Raw genomic sequence first — 27,177 nt, 5'->3', positions numbered from 1 at the left:
TTAGCCAGAATACATATTTTTATTAGGCAGAGAAAATACTGTTCAGAAGAAGAGAAACACCAAAAATAAATTTCTGTCACACATCGATTCCTCTCATACGGCATAAGAAGGTCACTAGTACATCAAAGAGAAACAAATCTACGTGTGGATGTCCTCCGCGAAGAGGTTAGATGGATACTGTAGCACAGTCAAAAAAGCACAGCACAGCTCAGGTGTTATTAAAGCACAGCATGATCTGAGGCAGTTCTTGATTCTTCACACTACTGAGAGACAAGAGAGGCAGGTGGCACTGTAGTCAGGAGTTTCTTGTGACAGACATGAGGCGTCAAAGTGAATAACGTCAGCCCCAAAATAAAAAGGTGATCAATGCACAAAGAATACCGGCTTTCTGTATAAAGAGGACGATGAGTTATCAAGAGGGGCCTTGGCACAGAGTGCAGCCTCAGCCGAGCAATGAAGATCTCCTGACAGAGGGAAGGCAGCTGGGGTCTGACCGGAGCTCGGTGTACCGGTTTGGGGGAAGTTAGGACGTAATCCACTTTTTCCCATGTGAAACACAAGCTAAAACAAGGCATGAAAAAAACAAAAAAAAACCCTGCTTCGACTCCTAACCCACACACACAAACACACACAAACACACACACACACACACACACACTCTGCTCCTTCACACACAATCAGACGAGTACACGAACATGCAGACTTGTACAAAGGCAGAACTTTACAAAGTCATGCAGATGGAATGTTTTTGATGTTTCTGTAGCCGAGTCAAATTTGGCCGGACGTCTATTTTTATTAGAGGGGGTTTACAGGGAACTACTGTAATTCAGTCTAGGCTGTCATGACAGACTGGGAGTGAGCTCCTGGAAAAACTAAACCAAATAAGTCTTTTGGTGGGGAAATAAAAAGCAAAGGGGCTTTACCAAGCTGAATAGAGGTACATCAGAAAAGGCGGTTAGGGTTAACCCTAACTCTGGCGGACACTGTCCAAAAGTCAGTCATAAAAGGTTATGAGCCACTGGTTTAATCAGTGCAAACACTGAAATTAAAAAAACAAGTTGAGTTTTTTTAAGAAGGTTTATTTGCTGGCGGCTAGACCACTTGTCTGACTACCTTTACTATAAAACTTGAACTTGATGTATTCAGTGTACGAATTAAACTAAGGTGTAACACGTTCACTAGTGAGCTTCAGAGCTGCTCGTTTGTTACCTTTGGACAGAGCCTGGCTAGCTGTTTCCCCCCTGTTTCCAGTCTTTATACTAAGCTAAGCTAAGCGGCTATCCTTCATCCTTCTCATATAGCTTGGTAAGAAAATTAACTAGCATGCGTCCCAAAGTATTAAACACTTCCTTTGACACCATTTAAACTGAAATGATTTACAATTTAACACATTTTATTTACTTGATGATCTAAAGTAATGTTTGTACAGCCAAATCACAAAATATTCTACTAAAGTTCACGTTAAATGATTTTAATGGTTTTCCTTTTTAGAGAGCTTCAGTGTTCCCAAGCAGCTCAACAGAGGAATTGGATTTGAATACACAATATAATCATAAAGAATGATTGGATCGGCACCCGCCCTGTAAACTAGACTAATTTAAGATAAGAGATAATCATGGCGAATGTTCTACAAACACATTGATGTAAACTCAAGAACGACGTTGGCAAATGCTCATCCATGTTCTGGCAGTGCGCGAGAGACACTGTGAACGGACTCGTGCAGACACGAACGGCATCGCGCCACGTTGCTGCAACCAGTCGAGATTTGAGGAAGTGGTCGCCGCCGTCGAGTTCGGGCTCACAGGTTCTCGTTGGTGTCGTGTTGGCACTGGCTGTCGGTCGAAGGGTTCAGGAAGGGCAGCTCCTCGCCACAGCCCTGCAGCTTCAGGACCCGACTACTCAGGTCCAGGCAGCACTGTGAGAGGAAACGCATCGGGGAACGTAATTAGTGGCGCATCGGTGGTTCCCAACATAGGGGCCCCACAACCAATCTGAGGGGTCAGGGGATAATTAACAGAATAGGATACAAAAAAACGTTTTGCATTGCAGAAAACATGTCACAAATTTTGTGAAACGTGCCCATCACATTTTTCTAAATCCACAAAATATTCAGTTTACTAACAGACATAACAAAAATAATAATAAAAATGATAATGATAATAAAAGTGTTTAACATGAGGATGACCTTTGTAGTATCTAGAGTCCTTTACTACAAAGTAAAGAGGAGTTGTTTTTGCAGTCCTTGTGTTAATGATAGTAATAATATTTCATTACTGTATTGTTTATGGAAAATTGTAGAGCAAGCTCATCATGGAAATGTTCATCTAACATTACAAAGTCCTTAAGGGCTAATTTACAAAACTAAGAAAAAAGAGCTTGTGTGCGTTAATGCCCTCAAGTCCCTCGTTAATTTGATTTTAGGAGGATATTAACCAGATGCAGCTGATGTAATACTGAAACTAGAGGAGCACTCGGAGAGTTCAGACCTCTGGCAAGGCCATCAAGTGAAAAAGAATATGTGTATCCGCCCCACAATTCTAATACCCTCCCAAATGTATTGGGTTTTTCCCTTGGTGTATGCTACACCCTTCCACCAAGTTTCATGAAAATCAAGCAGGCAGTTTTTCCGTAATCCTGCTGACAAACAAACAAACCGAAAACATATTGTCCTTAGTGGGGGTAACTAGAAGGGCACTCGGAGAGCGCAGCCAAAGCCATGCCCTATCTCAGTGTTAACGAAAGCAATTGAGTATCAGCTCCGTAATTTGGATCGGCTGAAAAAATGTTCCGCTTTCTTCCTTAGTTTATGCTACACCCGTCCACCAAGTTTCATGAAAATCAGACCCGTGGTTTTTCCGTAATCCTGCTGACAAACCCAAAGAGAGAACATAACGTCCTCCGTGGAGAGAGATCACTACCTTCAGGTTGCCAGTGAGTCTTTTTATGAGGTTTAAATTGCATTTTCCAATGTGCAATTTCAACAATTCCACCTCACAAGATGTCCTCAATTCGCTGTTATCTGGGTTATACCTGCACAGTGGGGATCGAGCAGATAGCTGGGCCACTAAAATAACACCACCAGCCTTTCCCCTTAGATAACAGTACGATCCTTTGAGGAATTTGTGCCTCCATCTTTCCCCCTCAAATGATATTTATTTCTCTTCAGCAGTTTTCTTCTTTTTCTTTCCTTTTTTTGGTTATTTTTAAAAGCCGTTTCAGGCAGCTGGTCCTTTTTAAAAAAAACACACACAAAAAAGAAGATAAGGCATTGAAAATATTAGCAAAGCAAATGAGGACCTTACTTTAAGTTCCAACAGAGTCTGAAGACCGAGGCACAGCTCACACGCCTCATCCTCTGAAAGTGGAAAAAGGAAAGGAGGGATAAGAGGAAAGAAACTGAAATTTATGAGCGCTTTACGATTCCCATTCATGAACACCCTCATTTGAACATGCATACATTAGCCTGAATCCAGGTTAAATCACCCACACAACTAAATAATTCACTCTTATGTTAACTCGTGCTGATTATTGTATGTACTTGTGAGGACGGGTTTTGGAGCCAAGTGAGAATTTAATGTCCGTGAAAGAGTCTGGCGCTGGGATTGAATTAGAGTCATCATTCACTGAAGCGGAGGAATTATGGAGTAGGTCCAGAGACAAGAACTGCAGCGTAAATAATTGTGTGTTTTTGTCTTGTTCTTCTATCTTTGTGAGGACCAGATAACAAGGGGAAGGTCAGGACACAATATTTCTAGGATTTAATGGTTTGGGGCTCTGGAAGTAAAGTCGGATTTTGAAGGAATACTTTGACTTTTTTGGAAATACATTCATTTATGTTTTTGCTGAGAATTAGATGAGAAGTTTGATGCCACTCTCACGTCCAAACAGTGAATATGAGGCAACAGCCAGCAGCTGTTTAGCTTAGCTTAGCATTAAGACTAGAAAGAGGGGGGAACTGCTAGCCTGGCTCTGTTCTACCTACCAACACCTCTAAAGCTCACAAATTAACACCTTATTTTTTATTTATTTAATCTGTGTAAAAAAACAAAGTGTAAGAATGATATATGATGTGTTAATTAGTGCTTAGCTTTAGAGGTGCTGGTTAGCTGATTTTGTTCCCCCTGCTGCTAGCTCCTATTCATGATCGCATTTATTCTTATTGTTCTAAACATCCATGAAGAATGTACAGAAATATATATATATATATATATATATATATATATATATATATATATAGTTGAAAAAACTGAAACTTAAATGTAATGAATCTAAAATCCAATAAAAAGAAACTGAAAAAAGTCCTTAAAAAGAAAACTAAACTACACTTCCAGAGATGGATATTGATGCAGATGAACTCACCTTTTTTTAGACCACTTTTGTTTATTATCTTTGGACCAGTGCCTCAATGACCACTTATCTCTTAAACTTGTCATTAGAATCTAAAAATTCCCCATGAAACAGTTTCGTCGGTTGTATTTTCTGTTGATGAAGTTTGGTTCCTGTTGGCAATGCTTCTCCTTTGTCTGTTCAGCCATGATGACATTTGCTGCTCCTGATAATTATCGTCCCACTTGTTCTTTTTCTGCAGCGGGGGATTTCCCCTATCAAGAACACTCTCAGTGCAGAAGATGTAAAAGCTTTTACACAACATTATTGTGCTGCATTGGCATTATAAATTGGAAAAGATCAGCAAAGCAGACATTTATTTACTTGAAAACATTGTTGATTTGTGCTTTAACATATTCTTCTCTACCGAGCTGTCCTTTTATGTAATGGGTGTTTCTGCCTGAGTGCTTTGAAAGGACACGATAGTATTTGCTGTCTGAATGTTAAGTACAGAGACGAGCTCATATCAAACTCCAAATCTCTTTTAACAGAATCTCTGCAGGGACGACGCAGCAGGTGAATTCACATTTCTCAGCGCCGCTTCAGACTCCACCATGACCTTCACATTTGTGGTTTTGAATGAAATATCTTAACAGCTGTTGGATTGGATTGCCATGACATTTGGTAGACATTTCTGTCCCCCTCAGGATGAAATGTAATAACTATGGCTCTAGTTTTTGCGGTTTGTCTCGCATCGTTGGCGCTGGTCAGCTTTATCGGCCCTTGACGGTGCTTTGTTTCACAGATGTATCACAACAACGGCTTGCATATCCACAGTTCTTGGTCTGCCGGTTTCACTTTTTGAATAGTAAATACAGACCACCGCCACCAGCTGGTATGGAGAGTTATTTCCTCTCAAGCAGGAGCAGAACCTACACGGTAGTTGGCCGATGGCTGTAGTTTTTGCGGTGTGTTCAAGTGCAACTTTTTGGCGAAGACACAGGCGACGTAAAGGCAACGCAACAATCTGCCTTTTTTTGAATGTTGGTTTTGGTCGTCTGGCCCTTTAACTCCTCATTTAGCACTGTCAATCTGTCAAAAAGTCTAATTTTTCCAAATGAGCAAATACCTGCAAAACGTATGACTTTCTCATCAAGTGAACATAGTAAATATTATACCTGCTAAACACCAGCGTGTTTGCCTTGTATTGGTAGCATGTTAGCATGGTGACATTAACATTTACAGCCTCACAGAGCTGCTGGTTGTAGGCTCTTGTTAACAAATCATTTAAATAGATACATATATATATACAGTGTTTTCTTACCTTTGACGTAGGCTGAACACTGGACCGTCTGTCTGCCCAGCTGCAGCTGCAGACCCGTCACTGAGCTGCTCCCACCACATGGTGAACCGTCCTGAACGGGAACCAGTCTAATAACACACACACACACACACACACACACACACACACACACACACACACACACACAGTCACACAGCAGTAATATTTCATTTCATTTTGTACTCTAGCTGTCTCCCAGAAAGAGATTTTCTCATTATGTGGCACTCTGAGCTTTCTATTAAAAATGTCAATCAAAAGTTTGTGCAGCTGGGATTTTATTAACTAGCATTTTGGAGGCAAACAGAACACCAATATTAGAACCCATTAGGGTTTGGCTGTTTCTTTGATTTAAGATAATTTGAACTTAATATGAGAACAAAATGTCACAAGCCAGAGCACGGGCTCTGATCTAAAGACTGAGCTTCATTTGGCATTTAAATATCCTTCCTCAAAGATGAAGGTGATGTCTGGTCTTTAAGAATCTGGATAAAAACCTGCCTTAAGAGCTTGTAATAGTCATGACTAAATCCCTCCTATAAGCTTATATTTTTTAGCCAATTCTCTAAATGTTCCTTCTATTCTGTTTCCTGTTATCTATATACCTTTTTTAATGATTTTACTTTAAAAAAAATTCAGCAAAAAACAGATTTTCTATCGATGTATGGTCGATTTTATTGTCAAAGCACTTCATGTTTCTGTATTAAAAGGCACGTGTCGGGAGTGAGTGTGCGATTAAGAGCAGGGATTTTCTCACCCCAGCCTCTGGCAGCAGGAGCTGGAGATGTGGTTATGTTGACTGCCGGTGTTGACGGATGCCTTGACTTCACTCTCGCAGCACTGTGGGGAAGACGGAGGGGGGATTTTTAGTGTCACAGTGAGATTTTTCCACTTCAGTGACAGTCTGGAACCGCAGCACGCGAGGAAACAATCGGTCACAACAGCACATTAAGACAACTCTGGGGAGCCTTTGAAACCCACTGATCTCTTTTTCTTTTGAACTAATCCATTCTGCTCCCACTACGTTTGTGAAACTGCCAAACTGAAAAACAAACTCCAAGTCGACTGTTAATCAACTTTGCACCAACAAAACAAATCTCCCATTGGTGGACTGTTTCCAAGCCCTTGTTTCTTTTTTAAAATGTTACTTTGTGTTTGTAACTATTTGTCCGTTAAATGCTGCAGGCGTTTGGTTCAACAGTTAATAATCAAGTTAAATATAAAGCAACAAGGACATTCTGTGTCCATTACGGATCAGAGATCTTGAGTTTTATTATTAGCTGATGTGTTAAGTTCATGTTGCTGACTCTGTTTCCCGAAAAGACGCTGATTGTTCCGTTTGTTGCGTGCACTTTGATTTTTCAGACTTAATGATCTCAAAAGCATCACCAGAGCATGAAATATTAACCAAGTGAGTCATACGTGCATTTAACTCATTAGTCTAAGCAAACAGCTCCACACTGACGAGTCGCATGATTCATTTACAAACTCAAAACTATAAACTGTATTTTTAATAATGTGATGAAATTAAATGACAAAATATGAAAGGAGTCGCTCGTGTTTAGAAACCCACAGAAAATATCCCTCAACGCTGCAGATCCTCTCAGCTCTACGGAGCTTTTTAACATCTTTCAGCTCATTGTTTTTTTTGTTTTCTGGCCAACAACGTTACTGATTTAGTTCACTCCCACCTCTGTCTGTTTTTTTAGCAATAAACCTGTAAAAGAAAACACTGTATGCTAAACGGAGCAAAGAGAGAGTGACATTTGGACTTTCATTCATCAGACACAAACATGACTGCAAAATAATGATAGTGTTGCTCTGTTTCTGCTGGATGTGTAATGAAGCACCGGTACGCTAACAAGTTTGTCTAATCCACTCGTTACTGCTGCCCCAAAGTGGCCCAAAACCCCCAGTTATTAAACGTTTAAAGTGATAGTTTGAAAGAATGGGTTCTACAATTTAAAAAGTGCAAAAATATAGACACAAGAGATACAATATTTGAAGTAAACTAGTATAAATTAAATCAAGTAAAAAAAACATACAGTACTGTTTACATACTGTACTCCCACATTTAGAGGCACAACTAAATTAAATTAAAAACAACTCATACTTAACAGGCAGATATGAGAGTAGTATCATCTTATTAAACAGCAAATAAGTGTATTTCTGCAATGTCTATCAGATTTTCCCATAATTCAAGCTGGAGTTTTACATTTGCAAACATCTTCTGCATCTCTCAGCCGCTCTGTTGCCTGCAGGGCACTTTCATGTCACAAAAGGAGAACCTGCAGTGCAGCAGATTGTTATGCTTTATGGGAACTGTTGCCTGTAATGGCCTTTTTCTTTTTCTTTGCATCCTGTACACAAGTGGAACGGCTTTGTGGGTGAATGGTAAAATAAAGAATGTATTCAGAACATACGTTAGCCTTGCATGCATGTGAGATGAGCAGTAAGCAGGCACCACCCCCTCACTGTTCACTGTGGATCACACCATGTATAAATTAGATATCCACTATCGGATATATCCCATGCTACATTACTCTAGGGCCTTTCATTGCTTTCACATAAACTGCAGTTCAAGATACAGTAACGTTCTATAGTATTTTAGTGTAGTTTTATCAAAGGAACGAGGTTAAGGTCCTCACAGGCAGAGCAGTCACTACTACTCCACTACATTCATCCCCTTCCTGTCCAGTATTAGGACACAAGGACACATGTATCTCCAAACTGAGGTGTCAAGTGTTCCTTTATTTCATTCTCCTACTTCTTCACATCCTCACGAAGCTGATCGATTTGATGTATTGTTCTCTCTCTGTGTTGTCTTTGGGATTCATTCACTTTTTGCTGTATACTTCTTAACTGTTTTGAGATATGTATCACAAGTTGTTGGATGGTTAACATGGAGCACCTTTCAGCCTATTGGTGTGTTTATATATATATATATATATATATATATATATATATATATATATATATATGTGCAATTAAAACATTGGCCATTTAAATATATGAATTAAAAACACGTTTAAATACAATTCTACTTAAGTCAGAAACAGTTGCCTTATATTAAGAGGTGTTATCACATCTACTGGTTTTTACTGTTCAGCACCCAGCCTGATTCCCGAAAATGTGTCTGTAAATCTTTCTCTCTCCGTCATCAATCAATAACTTGTGCACTTGACCCGAGGATATCGGCCCCCCCCTCCTTGGAAATAGACATGGTCAGTTTCCATGAGCCTTGTTTTGATCTCCCACTCTCTGTGCAGACTGAACTGAGCCTCTTTTATCCTCGCTGGCTTATCAGCAGGCCCACAAACCCGCTCTGTTGTCTCAGTCCCAGCGGTGCAGAAATCCTATAGTTTAAAAATAGCTGCCGAATGAGTAACGGAGGAACACTTTGCATTTAATAAGTTGATGATAAAACCGAGCAAAGCACAGTGAGTAATAGGGGGGAAAACGCTGAATCTACAAGAACAGTCTGAAGTGCATTACTAAAATAAACTCTCAGAAGCTGTGCTACGTACTTTTAACATCAAAGGGAACAGCAGTTGCTTGATCAATGTATTGATTTCTTTCAAAGGATAAAATTGGCTCCGTCCTCATTCCTCCCTGCAATTATCCCTAATCAGAATCCAAAATGTTACAATATTAGCTCTTTAGCCCCTGAATGTAGGCTAAGTGTTCAGTATTGGCACTATACAGTATATCCAGTGTCTCATACTCATACTCATATGTACCTGTTGTGTAATGTCCGTTATTCTATAATGGATGTTTTTGTTAATCCGAGCAGATACTTCATGTAAAACACCACCTACACTGTGTTTAAACATGAAGTGTCAGCCGTCTCTGGTGACTCAATATGACAAATCTGTTGAGGACTGACTGAAGCACCTTTCTGCATACATTAGTGTTAGATGACCATTACGTGTCTCAAACAAATGGTGAGATAAGACGGCAAATAAAAATGCATGAATGCTGAGTCACTGGATGCATAATGGTGCAGTTTTCTTCTTTGTTTTGTCGACAGCAGACACTCCAAAAGACCTGCACATGTGATTTACTCGCAGTGTTGAAGGTTAACGTATGCCTCTCTGTAGAGAGACTGATGAATAGTTGCAGTCACATTTTTTTTTTTTCAACCTGGACCCTTTTTCGCCATGTTTTTGTGACTAATGGGAACAGTCATTTTTGAAACTGGTCCAGGAATGAGAGAGAACGCTGAAGTATGTCCACTAACGGCGCTTGTTGTCTGTCAACATGATGGAAAGAACCCTACAGAGAGATAAAGCGTTGCTCTTTACCTTTCGCTTGATCCGGTCTGTTTGTTATTGGGTCATGTGACTTGTTATCGGGGGATACCGGTGGAAACGTGAGTGAGAGTTGGAGTGAGGGGTGGCGGTGTTGTCAGAGTTGGGGATGAGACACGATATTTTGGAACGAGACTTCTCTGAGCTAACAGGAAGATCAAGGGAAAGGAAAATAAAAAGTCTTATTTTTCTGTTGGGTTCTTTCCATAATGCTGTCAGGGGCAACAACAAGATCTTTTAGTGGACGTACGATCACATTACAGCCCGTTTAGCGGCTGCAGCGTTCTCCTTCAATAATGGACCAATTTAAAACACTGGTGTCCTAATTAGTGTGTTCTAAACTTAATGTGGAGTTTGAGATGAAAACCCTATTGAGCTGCATTAAAGTTTGACCATCGTTTTTTAAATAAATATATTTAGTTATAAAACAGAACTCCTTGACTGCCCGTTGTCTTCACGCTTGTCCTCAGTAAAACGTATTTTTGCCTTTATTGATAGCAGCTATAGAGAGTTGAGAGGTAATAAGTGAGGAGTGATGTGTCAGCTTGGTCATGCACCGATTCCTTTGCTCACTAGTGTGCAATGTCCTCAACCACTGATGTGTACATATTGCTGTGCTGTCACCTTTACTGGAGTTAATTCACACAGGCTCAAAACGTTAAACCAGGCCTTCCTTCCTTCCTTTGTTATTAATAGCCACACGAAGGTAAAAGCAGAGGTCTGTGGCCATAAATGAAGTTGTATGTATAAGCTTTATGTGGGACTGCCACTGCATCAGTACTAGTGGGCCTAAGCGAGAGTGCTGCACACATTTTAAAGTCAATTTACACATATTTTCTTCCCTTTATTTGTCCTGAGATCCACACAGTTTGTACATTTCAAGCCTCTTGTAGCCTACATTTATTGGGACTCGTGTGGACATGTTAACCAGGTTGGACTCTCAGTCACCATGACTCAGCACTCTGTTGTTCTGCTCCATCCAGACAACCACTGGATCCTGCCAAGCTTTTCATGGTTTGTAAAGGGAGAATAAACAAAGAGTGGGCTTTAAGGGATGAGTCATGGGAGCAGGATGGTGCTGTCTTTGTATCGCCTCTTGTTTTTCAGTTTTTATACAGTAGTAGAAAGTGTCAAAGCATTGAATGTGAGTGAGGAGAGACACGGTGCAGTACCTTGCATTGAACAACCAGAGCTGTGAGGAGGGTCGAGCTCTTCTCCGCCGTCTGTCTGGCTCCGGCTTCGCTGCTGTCGTCGTCCTCGTCCGACCGTAGGCTCCTCTCACTTTCCTCCAGAGACTCCCTCTCCTCTGTGGAGTCGTCGGCGGTGCTCTCGCTCCTCTCCTCGGCGTCGGCGGCTCCGTCCTTGTAGTCGGCCAGCGGGGAGCGAACCCTGCCGTTGGGGTCCCGGGCCTCCCCCCGCAGCCGTGTGATGTTTCCCTCCATTAGGCGGCGCTGGACGATGCTGTGAGGTTGCTAGAGGGGGAGACACAAAGGGAAAATGGTAGATGGCAGGATTTCTTAGCAACAAGTAAAAATGGAATATGGGTCCAGTTTTACAACAAAAAGGATTTGAACAATACATGTTTTTATGATGGCTGATAGTGATGTTTATAGAAATTCGTTGAGGTGCAAAAAATTCTGAAGAATTGAAGGTTACAGGTTCTAAAATGTGAGACTTTGCTGCATTTCTTGACCTTACGTTACTGTAAATCTAATATCGTAAACTGGGATGGATAGTTTTCACTTTGTTCTGATGTTATAGACCGAAGGATTAACCAGTTAATCAACAAAATTATCAGCAGATGAATCAATAACACAGATAATTAGTAGTTGCAGCCCTAGATATACGCTTAGTGAAGAAGCTAGACACTAAAAGTCACATCAAATCAGGACATCTTTTAAACTGAAAAACACTGCAGTGGCAGAATATGTGGTTGGTGACAGCACATTACTGAGCTCAGTCATGTTAATATTTCATACTCAGTGATTGTAGAGTCTAACAAACAGTCAAACAAGAACAGCCAGTGATTGATACACATGATGGAGGATTTTTGTTTAGTGACTAAATTCGCTGTATTTCAGAGGATAGCTGACCTCCCTTTGCATGGTAAAAAAGATAAATACTATGGTATAGATAGTAGTATTATCTCAACAGAGTACGCCACAGATGGCTTGTGTGTAAAATAAATTGTATCTGGAAAAAAAAGATATGTAGGTCATTGAATTAAAGGAACATGTCGGCATAACTCTGCACATTCAGAAACATGAGAACTTGTTTCTCCAACAGTAATGATGATGATGCTGATGATGGTAGAATGAATCTAATTTGCATCACATACAAGGTGAACTACACTGACTGTTGTTTTTATGTCAAGAGAAATACTGACTTCTTTTGTTCATGAGGTCTGGAGTAGTGCTTTAATTGGACCATTAATTACCAGGATATTTCTGTCTAACTGAGTACCTTCCTACTTATTTCTCAGCACTGCCAGTTTCTAAGAAATGCAGCTACACTTAATGAAGTTAGTAATTAAGGTGTCGGACAAAAAAAAGGACTGGTTCCTACTCTGCAGCTGCTGTGTAAGGTACAGGCTGCTGTGTAAGGTACAATGTGTGTTGTAGTTTCATTGCAAAGCTGTAACACAAAGGTTTAAGTTATCTGCCTCTATTTCCAAAATCCTCACTCCATAAATGGTCAATCCATTTCCTTTATGGAGCTGTGAAAGAGCTCATATGTGTGTATCAATTACTAGTTATACATTGTATTGCAAATTACTGATCAGTACCTTTTTATATTAATGATTCTTCCACGTGATTTTCTACCCCAATTACTGCATATGCATGCAGACTCAAATTGAGCGTAAATACAGCTTTCAGACTTGGGAACCTCCATATACGCACTCACGCAAAAATATTGGTAACACTTAAGATTGCGTCCTGCAACATGCAGCGTAATTCTTCCCAATTTACAGCGTCCACCATCTTTGTTTTCTGGTGAAGTGAGTTCGTTTTTTTCTGTCGGGGTTATTTATAGCTGTTGTCTGTAGTTTTGGCATTAGATCTGCTCGTCACCAGGAATTCTCTTTGGATGATTCTCGCAGAGACACATTTCTAAGCCAAAAGCCATCATCACACTGTAGCAAGCAGAGACCATTTTAACTGTGGATGCTCAGGTGGGCTACAGATTGAAGCCAGCGTTGGTATTTCAGATCCTCCTCCTCCTCCTCCTCCTCCTCACAAAATAACACGCTGAGATTTAAATTGCTAACTTCAGCTTCAGCGGGTGGAATAAAATTGCCTTCCAAACTACCTGAAATACAGGTCACATGTCATGAAAGCCAATTCAAGAGACTGCTTTCTGGTCATCAGTGTCAGCAGACGTTAAATGATTTCTAGCATGGTTTTCTTTTTGCACCTCAACCTGGTGGCCATGTTGTTTGATTTCACACACTTTTCGCTTCTCTTTAAATAGGCAAAAGCTGTTGCCTGCCCAGTACAGTCGATGCACTTAAAAAAAAGTTGGCTACAGAAACAGCAACGCTCTGTCACATACAACCTGTATGTTTCAGATTTCCACAAACAACATGTGGCCGCCGGTGACTGGCTGTTCTTTCTGGATCATATGAAAAAGTCAATTATATTTAAGCTGCCTATTCCTCTATAATCACATTGCTGTTTACCAGTTCAGACTTTCAGACAGCATGCTTTAAAAAGAGCAGGTCACCCAACTCCAGCAGAGTCTCTGTATTAATGAAGCACGGGGCTTTTGTTTTGCTTTCGGGGTGTTTTTGAACGCTAAAATCGACAGGATCTTTAATTTGTGAGATAAGATAAGGTAGAACTGGTTTTATCCTGAGGGAAATTGTTGTGCTGCAGCTGCAGTACAAAAATGCAAATATGAAGAGTTCAGCATGTAGCATGAAATCATTTAGCTCCAATCATCTTCAGGGACTTCCTGTTGTAGCTGTAGCTCCGTTACAAGCAAAAACAACGACAAAGATAACTCTTCCACAACCCACGGCTAATGCTTTGAAGTGGCTACTATACTATGTTTCTATGATCTCATCTAATTTCCTTTTTTACATTTTGCAGTAGCATTGTTTCAGACAACGTGAGTTTACTTTTCATTTCTGAAGTGAAGAGAACATTTTGACAAGTCAGATTTCATGGAAACTCGTCGCCTGGACCAAAGCGTTGCAACAACTGTCTGAATAACCGCCTCACCAGCCAACATCGGCATCTGTAGAGCCGTAAAGTCACCGTTATGAGTATCTTGGTCGAATGCCAGTTCTCACTACGCCGTGTCTGTCAAACAACCTTGAATTTCTACAACCTCCCTCCATCTCGCTCCTCTTTCCAAATGCAATCTTACAACTGCTACACATTCACAGAAATTGGTTCAGTTAACAATCGTCCAATTGGAGAAAACAACCCTTTTAACGCTGCTGTTGAGAGCTTTTTCTGGGTCACTCTGGATGTTTGACCCCCATCGGATGTGCAGACATTACGAACCATCTTATGGTGGCTGAACTGATATATGTGTGCTGTCACAAAGACAACCTTCTTTTGAGGGAACTCCATCCAGCAGCTGTGATTGTTTGGCTCTGACCCCTGTTAAGATATTATAAGTAGAGATACAAATAAGGATGGAAAAGATTCTCTCCCCTGTTTTTTTTCCACATTACTGGTCATTATTTAGTGTTTCTGCTCTGATTAACATGCGCATAGCAAGGCTAGATTCTGCCGTTAAAGTATTCCTGACTAGAATTTAAATGAAGGCCGATTTCATGGGTGGGCAAGCTGCAAGGAGAAGGAGAAATATGCAACAATAAAGAAGAAAAGGCATCGAGCCCCAAGAGACCGAGGCTATAGAACCTCAACATGGCTGTAATAATGTCTTCTCATGCCTGGCATCTCTGAGGACTGCCTGCCTTTAACACCTCTACAGATCACGGAGAAGTCATTTTTGACTGTCTGCTAGGTCGAAGAGAACTGATTCATTTTGAAAAAAAATCAAATGCTGTAAAAAAACACTGTACATTTTTTTTGCTATTCATAGATCTTTCTCTGTCAATCCACCTTCCTGCCCAAGCTGGAAAACAACACTTCAAACTGGTGATCACCACCGTGTCCATTTAGCCCATTCGTTCCTCTCCGAGCTCCAGCTGTGGCCCAGCTCTTAAATAAGCAGTGATGAGCCTCTTTACATCTCCTCTCCTCTTTACATCTCTTCTCCTCTTTACATCTCTTCTCCTCTTTACATCTCCTCTCCTCTTTACATCTCCTCTCCTCTTTACATCTCTTCTCCTCTTTACATCTCCTCTCCTCTTTACATCTCTTCTCCTCTTTACATCTCTTCTCCTCTTTACATCTCTTCTCCTCTTTACATCTCTTCTCCTCTTTACATCTCTTCTCCTCTTTACATCTCTTCTCCTCTTTACATCTCCTCTCCTCTTTACATCTCCTCTCCTCTTTACATCTCTTCTCCTCTTTACATCTCTTCTCCTCTTTACATCTCTTCTCCTCTTTACATCTCCTCTCCTCTTTACATCTCCTCTCCTCTTTACATCTCTTCTCCTCTTTACATCTCCTCTCCTCTTTACATCTCTTCTCCTCTTTACATCTCCTCTCCTCTTTACATCTCTTCTCCTCTTTACATCTCTTCTCCTCTTTACATGGTGATCACCACCGTGTCCATTTAGCCCATTCGTTCCTCTCCGAGCTCCAGCTGTGGCCCAGCTCTTAAATAAGCAGTGATGAGCCTCTTTACATCTCCTCTCCTCTTTACATCTCCTCTCCTCTTTACATCTCTTCTCCTCTTTACATCTCCTCTCCTCTTTACATCTCCTCTCCTCTTTACATCTCTTCTCCTCTTTACATCTCCTCTCCTCTTTACATCTCTCCTCTTTACATCTCTTCTCCTCTTTACATCTCTTCTCCTCTTTACATCTCTTCTCCTCTTTACATCTCCTCTCCTCTTTACATCTCTTCTCCTCTTTACATCTCTTCTCCTCTTTACATCTCTTCTCCTCTTTACATCTCTTCTCCTCTTTACATCTCCTCTCCTCTTTACATCTCCTCTCCTCTTTACATCTCTTCTCCTCTTTACATCTCTTCTCCTCTTTACATCTCTTCTCCTCTTTACATCTCCTCTCCTCTTTACATCTCCTCTCCTCTTTACATCTCCTCTCCTCTTTACATCTCTTCTCCTCTTTACATCTCCTCTCCTCTTTACATCTCTTCTCCTCTTTACATCTCCTCTCCTCTTTACATCTCTTCTCCTCTTTACATCTCTTCTCCTCTTTACATCTCTTCTCCTCTTTACATCTCCTCTCCTCTTTACATCTCCTCTCCTCTTTACATCTCTTCTCCTCTTTACATCTCCTCTCCTCTTTACATCTCTTCTCCTCTTTACATCTCCTCTCCTCTTTACATCTCCTCTCCTCTTTACATCTCTTCTCCTCTTTACATCTCTTCTCCTCTTTACATCTCTTCTCCTCTTTACATCTCCTCTCCTCTTTACATCTCTTCTCCTCTTTACATCTCTTCTCCTCTTTGCATCTCTTCTCCTCTTTACATCTCTTCTCCTCTTTACATCTCTTCTCCTCTTTACATCTCTTCTCCTCTTTACATCTCTTCTCCTCTTTACATCTCTTCTCCTCTTTACATCTCCTCTCCTCTTTACATCTCCTCTCCTCTTTACATCTCTTCTCCTCTTTACATCTCCTCTCCTCTTTACATCTCTTCTCCTCTTTACATCTCCTCTCCTCTTTACATCTCCTCTCCTCTTTACATCTCTTCTCCTCTTTACATCTCCTCTCCTCTTTACATCTCTTCTCCTCTTTACATCTCTTCTCCTCTTTACATCTCTTCTCCTCTTTACATCTCTTCTCCTCTTTGCATCTCTTCTCCTCTTTACATCTCTTCTCCTCTTTACATTTCCTCTCCTCTTTACATGTCCTCTCCTCTTTACATCTCTCCTCTTTACATCTCTTCTCCTCTTTGCATCTCTTCTCCTCTTTACATCTCCTCTCCTCTTTACATCTCCTCTCCTCTTTACATCTCCTCTCCTCTTTACATCTCTTCTCCTCTTTACATCTCCTCTCCTCTTTACATCTCCTCTCCTCTTTACATCCCTCATCTTTAGCTCTCTTCTCTTTAGCTCTCTCATCTATTTTCGTATTACCTTACCACACATCTCTTCTCTTCCCTCTCTCTCTCCTCATATCACTTCTCATCTCCTCTTTTATCCTTTTCATTGCAATTATTGGAAATCAAAACACTATTTCTGCCTTCCACTGGTATCATTTATTCCCATAAAACCAACTCAAACCCTGGGCGTAACATAAAAACAATTTTAAAAGTAATCTTCTCTGCAGGAGCTCTTCACACTGAGCTCCTTGACACATGAACTAATCAAATTCAATCAGCGGCTCCTCTTTAGACTCGATTGTTGTTTTTATTGTCGGGTTCTCGACATTGGCCTCTTCCTCCGTCCTCTCTTTGTGTTTGCTCAAACAATAATCTGCATATCAGCTGATGTGAGCACTCACTGACTAAATCACACATTTATTAACAGTAATAACAGTAATTATCCGCTTATGCAAACTAGGAAAAATCAGCTTATTAAAGGGGGAACAATGACAGATCAAGGTTTATATACATCTGCTAGTGGGTGAATCGGCAAACGCGTGGGAAATATTATTTTAATGAAATTGATTATTAAGTCCGGTGGAATACCGCTGTGTTTTTATTTTTCAACAGGCGAGGGATGAGAAGGAGGGAAATGATGTCAAGACCTGACAGTTTGGAGAAGAAGGAGGAGGGAGAGTTTCTCACAAGACTTCAGAGAAGCAAAGATTGAATCTGATAGACACAATGAACAACAATGTGATTTCATTTCAATGGTTGCCGTCTGTTTCGTAGCTTAGCCCAGACAGCTCTGGAGTCAGATCGAGAGCAAATCACAACATCGAGCTGCTAGCGGTGTTGCCTCATGTGTCCGTGGCGGTTCAGCGGGGGAAAGTAGCCATCTTTCACCTCACAGGCTGCAGTTTTTGTCTGTTTTTTGATAGAGTGCAGAGGTTTTTGAACTGTAGGCCAGTAGAGAGATGAATTGGGAGACGTGAGGCAAAAACACTGTGAGAGAGTAAAATGGAGGCAATTAAGGTACTTTAAAACCCTTAGCGTCTAATTGACGCAATTTACGTCATAACTCAGTCAAATCTGAACACACGGACACGGTACTCACATTTTTATTTCCGATTCCATCACAAATAAACGTCTAAAAGTCTGCTCAGAAATCATAGTTTATAACTTTAGAACTTCATCGCGCTTTAAAGTGTTCTTCCATATTAAAAGTGATAGTTGTCTTTAAATCCGTTGGTATAATGGAAACAGGAACTGCTAATAGCGAATTCTGCCTACTTTTAAAGGTGCCCATTTGCCAATATATTCACTTGCCTCACAAACACAACACGCTTTGTTTACATCCACCAAAGCATCATGGGATTTGTAGCTCAAAATTGATGATATCATGAGTAACAAAATCCATCAATATTAACTTTTTCCATGTTGCACTATCACTTCCCTTCTGACACGTCAACAGGTTGCTCACATCATTCCACTGGCTGCTTGTCGGCAGGTTGACAATATGTGATTCGGCATCAATCATGTGTCCTCATGGATTTCCTGTCATGAATTTAAATGAAGACAGCAGGCAGCGGCGTCCCATAAAGAGTTTATCTATAATACACGATGCAACCTGCTGTGTTCGCTTCATTCAACAGTGAATTGTTTTATTGTTGAAGCATGCTGAGGGGAAATTGGCATCGCTGAGGTGTAATCTGTCTGTTCATTTTTCTCAGCATGCAGAGGGATTTTGGACGATATAATTTTGAATGTTCCACAGATATTATGGCAACCATCGTTTATCACGTTTAACAGATAATGAATGGCATTGATTTGATAATGAGGCCACCAGAGAGCTCCCTTCTCTTTGCTGAAACATCTTCTGTTGGGTAGTAAATTCAGGATTACTCAAAATACTGATTTGCCAAAAGGTTACTTATTTCATGTGAATTTAAGATATTGCTCCATTAACTAACACATCGATGAGCCTCACTGTTGCACTGGGTGGCATGTTCCTTCATCACAGTTTATTTTGTGTATTTTGACTCAATCCTATGTACGTACACCGTCCTGCTGCCACAAATACTTACTAGAGCACCAAATGTGGATTAATCCGCCGTTGAAAATAGTCCCCAAAAAATGCATTATTTCCTCCATCCGCCTGACAAATGGTGGCCTAAACCCTACTGACTAGTTTACTGTGAAGACGGAGGTTTATTTTGCTAGTGTGCATGTGAGGAGGTCTGAGAGACACTGTGTTCCTCTGTGTCTGTTCATACGTGGTCTGTTGCTGATGCTGTTGATGTGCGTCCTGTTGTGACCCCTGAACACTAACCAGTCCAAACCAGTCCTCAGGACAACTGTGAATGTCTGACACCAGCATCCTCCTCCTCCTCCCCCTCCTCCTCCTCTCTGTCTCTCTTTCCAAGTTTCTTTTTCTCTGTATTTATCCCTCTGTGAGTCAGATTAGAGGCTCATTGCCATGTGGACTAATTATCTGACTGCAACAGGCAGCTCTCTCTCTCTTTCTAATGCCCTCTTTCTCATTCTGATGGAGGTCCCCAGCGGCTGACTTCCTGTTGCACTGTCCAGGAGGCTCCAGCAGTTTCACATCTGCTGCCTCTCTGCCTCCCCCACTTCCTCCTGCTCTCTCTCTCTCTCTCTCTCTCTCTCTCTCTCTCTCTCTCTCTCTCTCTCTCTCTCTCTCTCTCTCTCTCTCTCTCTTTCCTACATTGCGTTCAGTCTTTTCATTGAATCCTGCATGAAATATAATTTTCATCTAAAAAAACAGTAAATAAAAAGTAATTAATCAGTGTAATAAAACAGATGTGGTCACCAATTAGCGCTGCTATTTTTCAATTAGTTTTGGTCCCATTAGATGGGGCATTTGCTGAATGATTAGTTCATTAATCTATTTTTATAATCAATAAATGGTTCATTCATTGCTCATTGCCTATAAAACGTGTATTTTGATGTTTTTATCTTACTACATTCGTGCTGAAAACTTGTAGTTGACTAATTGATTGGTGCATCATGAAGCCTCTTTGTAAAAATCCAGAAAATCCAGCTACATGTAGCTGCCGAGACTAGTTTGGCAAGAAAGCAAAAAGGCGTATTTCCTAAAATGTCAAACTGTTCCTTTTTTCTAGTTATGATGTAACTATTTTGAGAGTCTTGATTTAACAAAATGGCGATTTTTGGAACAATAACTTAATGAATCATCCCAATGAAGTGGTTAATCGATTACGGATTCAACAGAAACAACAATTTTGATCATCAATGATTTATTTTAGTCATTTATCAAGCTTCAGAATGTTTTTCCTTGATCATTTTCTATATTGAAACATCTTTCGTTTGTACCAAACAAGCTATTTGAAGACATCGTTTTAGAGTCATTGTCATTATTTTATTTTATTTTATAGACAAAATGAATAGTTGATCATCAAAAATGTATCTATATCTAAAATAATCATTAGTTGCAGACTTAGTCAGCCATCTTTCATCCAACACCACATCCAGATTTATTTTGTGAATGTGAATTATCATTATTTTCTGTTTCAGATATTCTTTCCACATTTACATTTCCTGGAAATGTGGACTTTTCCCTTCATTAAAATTAATTAAAAACACCAATAATACATTTGAATCCACTTTTGAGGCCGAGGTGTCATTAATCACGACCAACAAATAACAATAACACCTCTTCTTCCTCCTCTCTGTCTCGGTATCGTGGGTCCTCTCCTCCGTTGTTGGGGTTGTTTTGTCGTTTTAGTTTTTTCGGGTATTTTTAGCCTCCCGTCTTCCTACACAGCACTGAGGGAGCAGCTGAAGAAGTGTTGCCGCCCATCCACAGTTCCCGATGACACAGAGAGAGACAGGTTCACCCTAACCTCTCTCCAGCCCACCTAATTGTCCCCAAGCTAATAATAAAGCCTGCACCCGATTTTAGCATTGTTTGTTTTGGAGGGAACAGGAAGAGGCAAACTCCCCAGAGCCCGGCGCTCACGCTGAGTGACATTGTCGTGTTTGCTTTTCACTTTGAAGTGCTACTTTGCCTTCTGGGGAAAATAAACAATCGAGTTTGTAAAGTGAATCTGGATGAAAATGAAAAGCTGCTCCACGATGAGATGTACTGTACACCATCTGCTCGTATGAATTCAGGACTTTTTGAAAGGAGAGGAGATCGTATAATGCCGCTTCACACTGGTTTATCTATATTTAAGAACATAATAGACAAAATGTTTAGTAAATCAGGACTTAAGTTGTATTTAATGCTCTTAAATGCTCAGTTCCTCCTGTGCCGACGTTCGACATGTAAGCCCGGTTCTGTAGCTTTTGATCATCCTCAGAAAGCACCTGGAGACTGCAATTTCTCGATTAGACAGGCTTTCACTCACTCACTCACACACACACACACTCACACACACACACACACACACACAGGTTTCCGACTCACTCATCTGTAAGAGAGCAACATGAGCAAACGAACAACTGAGCTGCAGGGAGAAGGAGAAGAAAGCGGCTTCAGTAGGTGTTTGCTGCACAATTAGACCAACACAAGATTTTAAAGCTTCCGACAACCAATATGTCTTTACGCTTTTTTAACAATTTTAAAAACATACGTGTTGACAGCAGTGACACTAAAAACGTCAGTTTCAAAGGAAGGGAAATCTGCCTGCCAGCACCTCTAAAGCTCACTAATTAACATGTTGTTTGTTTAATCGCTTGGTTTTAGAGGGATTAGTGGTTAATGAGAAAATGTTTGTGGGATTTTTGATTGTTTTGTTGTTGTATTTGGAGTTTGTCATTTAGGTAATCTCAACCTTTGAAGCCAGCATTACGCTTGACCTTTCTTCAACAGCAGCCTGCCAAATAATTAAATTTGTCTGAGTTTCACTGAAGACTTTGAGCCCAAAGGCTTTTATGACCTGACGAATTCTGGGAGGAATATTAAAATGTTTGGTATTAAATCGGAAATAGTATTTTTTTTTTTTAGACTAAATATATGTTGGAGGCTTCGACATAGAAATGAAAGACATCCGATTGGGGTATTTTTTGACGGTCATCTTTCCTCTTTTACATTTATCTTCCTCATTTTGGCGCAGAGTAAATGTCGAGTGTGTACAGTAGAGAACCGTTAGATTACACAGTGGTTACACAACGACTCAGTCCATGCTGAGCTCAGGTGTGAATGTAACTGGGCTCTGATGTTTCCAACCCAATAACCCAAACACACACACAGATATACTCTCATTCCCTCCAGTTCACTCTTCTTACATTTCACACCCATGTACCAAAGCCATACATTGTGTTACGTAACACATCCCCAGTAGACCGTGCTTCCTCCATGACCCCCCATCTCCTGCCGTCTCTCTCCTTCCCTTCCATCGCTCTGCGTTAGAGCGCTGAATTTTGCCCTTTTCATGCTCACTGCTCCACTTACTTTGCAGCACAACATGGCCAGAGTGATGCTGATGCTGCTGATGCTGCTGCTGCTGCTGCTGCTGAGAGTGAGAGGACCTCGGGCTAAAAAGCAGCAAAACAAATTCACTCTTACATAACAGGCTCTGCTGCTGAATTACACACTGGACAGGCCAGCGAGCAGAAATTAAGAGGAAGCAAGACGAGGTTACAGCCAAAGTGTTTGTGTCTGGCACACAAACCGAAAAGGATCCACCATCTTTGTCGATTCTGTGGCAGCACACCATTCTTTTGAATTCAAAGAATAGCTTTATTTTGGGTTTCTTGCAGAGAGTTAGATGAGTCTTTCTGTCTTTAAGAATGCAACTGGAGCCAGGCGATAGTTAGCTTAGCTTAGCTGTTTTGTTTAGCCTAAAATGTCTGAGACAATTTCCCAGAGCTTATAGTGACATTTTCAAATTGCTTATTTTGGCTTACCGAAAGTCCAAAATCCCAATGATATTCAATTTAAAATTATAGAAAACAAATCTCACATTTGAGAAGCTTGAACAAGAAAATGTTTTGCTTGTAAAATGACTCGGTTGAAGTATGAAGTCTACAATTCCAAAATAACTACATTCTGTCTTCTCCAGCAAAACCAGGCGACAACCTCCACTTCTGAAACGTGAAGCCAGCGTCTTAAACTTGCATTCTCTCTAATGGCCATCAGGGGGCGACTCCTCTGATTTCTTCTTCATCTTTACTGAAATACCAGACTTCTAGTAATGAATCATGTCTTTTTTAAATGATCATTTATTGTTAAAGATCAGCGTCTGACATTTAAGATATGACCTTTTGTTTAAGGAGCCAACAAGCCAAAAGGAAAGCAGTCATTCATCAGCCGGAATTAGATAAAAAACATACTATAATATAACTGGAAAATGGGATTTGTAGTCGTCCTCCAGACAAACAGACGTATCCGCTTTATCCCGATGATCTCATCTTTTGTCGGTGAGGGTTCGGCCACCTCAGAAACACATCATGCTTTCTTTTCATTTGGTGTCTATTCAGAGCCTGAAAGATGTCCCTGGCTGTCTGCAGAGAAGACATACAGAAGGGCTGTCTCTCCCAACGTTAAAAATCATCATCTTGTTAGATGACATGCACATCGCGCTGAGCTTCCCGTGGCCACAGCTGCCCCACAAATTGTGATTTAGATAACTAGTGAGAGGAGCTTCATTCCGTCTTCAAGGAGAAGATAATTGGTATTATGATAAGAGTGTTCGGGGCCCTGCAGGTTGAGTTACAGGCTGCCAGTAGATGAGTTCCACATTATGCTCCTTGAATCTAATAGAGTTTTGTGGACTATTATTTTGGCTTAGATTATTTTTTTCCTTTTATCTTTATGTGTTTCGATGTGCAGTTTTGGTTTACTACGACCCAAAAGATTATAACTTTTGTAACATCTTTTGTGTGCAGTTTCATTCTCCATCTAACTGCTTCTTTTAATGGAATCTAATTAAGGCTGCGAACTAACCTGTTATTCTCTTAATCAAACAATGTGTCCATTATTTCTTGACTGCTCGACTGATTATTTTTATAGGAAAAATTCCCAAAACCCAACGTGATGACAAAGATAATAACTTGTGCGCATAAAACAGTATCTCTTTGTGAACAAGGTAAAAGAATATTATCTTTTAGGAAGCTGAACCACGAGTCTGGCATTTAGCATGTTAGCGAGCTAACATTTGTTAATTAGCAAAAGATGACGCCTTGAAATTTCTTACATTTAATAGATAATTGCTGCATACATTTAAACTTGGAAAACGGACATTTCAACTGGAACACCGCCTAAAGTCGGAAAGTCGGTGGAACAACCCTCGACCCAGACCTCAAAACCCAAGACGGCTTCAAAGTATTGGACAAATTGAAATTTTGACCTGCTAATGGCACCAGATGAGAACATCAGGGGGTCACTAAAGTTATTACTAATTAATCCTGAGGGGGTCATGAATGAATAAAATGTGATAGTAATCCATAATATTTGTTGAGATATTTCACTCAAATCCACAAATGTCAACCTGGAGGTGGTGCTAGCGAGAAATTCAGGCAATTACAAAAGTCACTAATAACCTTTTTCCACCAATATTCGCACGTATATGCAGTTTTTTTTAAACCCTTTCTGGCTTTGCATATTGATTGTATGTTTTCTATGTTATTGAATCATAATATTTGTCCAAATTCTTGTGGATTTTATTTATTATATATTCACTTTAATCCTTGGGGACCATGAATATTTGTGCCAATTTTCATGGCAACCAAAAGTAAAGATATATTTTAGTCTGGACCAATGCCAATAACATAGCTGAAACAGAGAAATGATTACACCTTTGATTAACATCGACTTATTATTGGCACACTTTTTTAAATTATAGGCTACCTCTGGAACACGGGGTCAATAAAGGAGGGAAGAGGGCGAAAACATATCTGTCATTAGATTACAAAAATGTGACTCAGTGAAAGAAGAGGAGGAGGAGGAGGAGAAGGGTAGAATTTTTTTTTTTTTTCTAGCAGCAAATGTTGGTATTAAAAGCTGGCAGGCTTTGCATATCACATGCATGTGATATTCACAGAGCACTCCTGGTGCCGCTTCACGGTGCCAGAGTGATTGTGTCGAGGCTCTTGGAGAGCTCTGGGGGATCTGGGAAGCCGCCATGAAACCAGAACTGTGTCAGAGGAGAGCTGGAGTGATAAATTGTTCAGATTATCACAGGGAGTTCCTCCAGAGTTTATACCAGCTTCAGTTTTATGAGGCTTCTGGAGGAAGGGGAAGTGAAGAGGTTGGAGACATCAACCATAAAACACGTGTGTGAGTGTTTCTGAATGTATAACGACATCTTTCTATTTGAGAGGCCTGCACATTGCACTGTGCACTGTTACAGGCTTTGACTTGACGTTTCCTTCCTCTTGCAAAGTGCAAGACTCTGAATCTTTCATGATCCTTTCCACTTCCTTTTCAAGTCTGCACTTGATGACTTACAGTAGATGAAGTAGTGTATTAGTGCAGGAAATGGTGGTCATACATAAGAGTCAAACAGCAGCCGTCTCCTCTAAAGCAAATAGTCGACAATGAAAATAAGGGTTAGTTGCAGCTCTCACCACCGATAAAAAGGTTGAATAAAGCCTGTTGTGGCTCCAGACGGAGCTAAGTGGAATCTGATTAATTACCTCAAGTGATGTCACTTGAGTCAGTGTTGGTTTGGTCTGAAGACTACAAGTTTGAAAATGCAAAAAAAGTAATAAATCTGTTGGTGTGAAGTTACAAAGACTTGACCTGAGACCTCTGCTCCTCATTTCCGCTTGAGGCTACATTAACCGCTACTAGCGTAACACACCTGACTGAACTGTTGGCAGTCAAGTTGCATTGTGGGTAATGTAGGTGCCAGGTTTTAACAGGGAAGAAGAATGTAGGAAATACATTTTGTAACCATGGCTTTGCATCAGCATCTTTCAGTAGCGGCAACCTAAGCCTATCGAGAAAAAAATAAAACTTCCGAGCTTCTTTTGTAGCTTTTTGTGAACATCTTTCTCGTTTTTTACTCACTTTTAACTTATGTACTGATTGGTTATTGCAACAGTCCCTGTAGATACACAACTCTTTACAATCAAATAAAGATGTCTACTGTTTTCTAGACAACACATGGGTGTATTTGATCTTAAAAACAATGTAACATTTACGTTGTTCATGTCTGTAGGACAATATTAAACATCTATCTTAGTTTGAGCTTGTTTTAAAATAAAAGTTGCACGGGACCGTTTGTGCAATACTAAATGTGCAATGCTAAATGAGTGAAGTACTCTTTTTAAATATGACATGCACAGATACCATCCAATTTTGACACTTCCACTCTCACTCCAAGCACCTGGCAACGCACATGCTCTCAAAATCACGTAAATCAGGACCTGATCGCCTCAAGCGCTGGTTTAGATTCTCTAAAAGTCCACTCACCAAGTCCTTCGACGTGCCCAGTCTCTTGAGCCCGTCCAGGGGCAGGAGGTCAGCCGAGTCCTTGTGTGAGAACTGGGTGGCCTGCTTCAGACGCCTCTGCTGGTGCAGGATGGCTTTATCCCGGATGGCTAGCTCGCCTTTCTTCGCCTCACTCATGGTCTCGGGACTGTACAGCGGTCTCTTTTCTTGGCTCTGAAGCACAGAAGCACTTGAGACTATAACCTCTCTGCAGCAAGACAGCAAGAGACAGAGTGGATGTCCGTGTGCAGAGGATGAGAAACCCCCAGACAGCTTCTTTTTTTTCTTTTTTTTAAGCTGTTCTTCTTAAACCACAGAATGAACCTGCAGTTGTTGCCTCTTCCACCCTGTTTCTGCCCTCTCAGAGATGTCCTTCCCCCTGGGCTCGCTGTGCTGCCTCTTCCTCTCTGTGAGCGGTCCTCGGCATGTATTTGTCTCAGCAGCTGTAGGAGCTATTGTCCTGTCCTGGATGCTCCTCTGATGTAGACATGCATCTTCCTCACAATGTCAAGATCTGTTCTGTCTGTTACAGAGGCTGTGGTGTAGGTGTGACTGAGAGTGTGTTATTTCCCCTCCCCTCAGTGCCGTCTGTCCTTGGATCTCTCTCTCTCTCTCTCTCTCTCTCTCTCTCTCTCTCTCCCCCTC

At 40.7% G+C, this 27,177-nt stretch overlaps 1 protein-coding gene across 1 annotated transcript; it reads right to left on the bottom strand.

The window, feature by feature from the left end:
- nrip2 (nuclear receptor interacting protein 2) lies at window positions 1-27,150 on the bottom strand. The gene is made up of 6 exons (XM_068717193.1): window positions 26,515-27,150; window positions 11,148-11,447; window positions 6,423-6,505; window positions 5,651-5,757; window positions 3,303-3,355; window positions 1-1,915 (listed from the first exon to the last, which is right to left on the bottom strand). The coding sequence occupies exons 1-6, from the start codon at window positions 26,668-26,670 to the stop codon at window positions 1,799-1,801; spliced, it is 816 nt and encodes a 271-aa protein (XP_068573294.1). The 5' UTR covers window positions 26,671-27,150; the 3' UTR covers window positions 1-1,798.
- Window positions 27,151-27,177: the final 27 nt, after the last annotated feature.

Source organism: Cebidichthys violaceus, unplaced genomic scaffold, assembly GCF_023349555.1.
Source record: "Cebidichthys violaceus isolate CVI_PGR_0920_01 unplaced genomic scaffold, fCebVio1.0.p SCAF_21, whole genome shotgun sequence".
Lineage (NCBI taxonomy): Eukaryota > Metazoa > Chordata > Actinopteri > Perciformes > Stichaeidae > Cebidichthys > Cebidichthys violaceus.
This window is presented reverse-complemented; position numbering and strand designations above follow the sequence as displayed.

Coding starts and splice junctions, on each gene's coding strand:
- nrip2 (XM_068717193.1), bottom strand. CDS start 26,670: ATGAGTGAGGCGAAGAAAGGCGAGCTAGCCATCCGGGATAAAGCCATC. Junction 6,506..11,147: donor CTCTGGTTGTTCAATGCAAG/GTACTGCACCGT, acceptor TCTTCCCCACAG/TGCTGCGAGAGTGAAGTCAA. Junction 5,758..6,422: donor TCCTGCTGCCAGAGGCTGGG/GTGAGAAAATCC, acceptor GTGTGTTATTAG/ACTGGTTCCCGTTCAGGACG.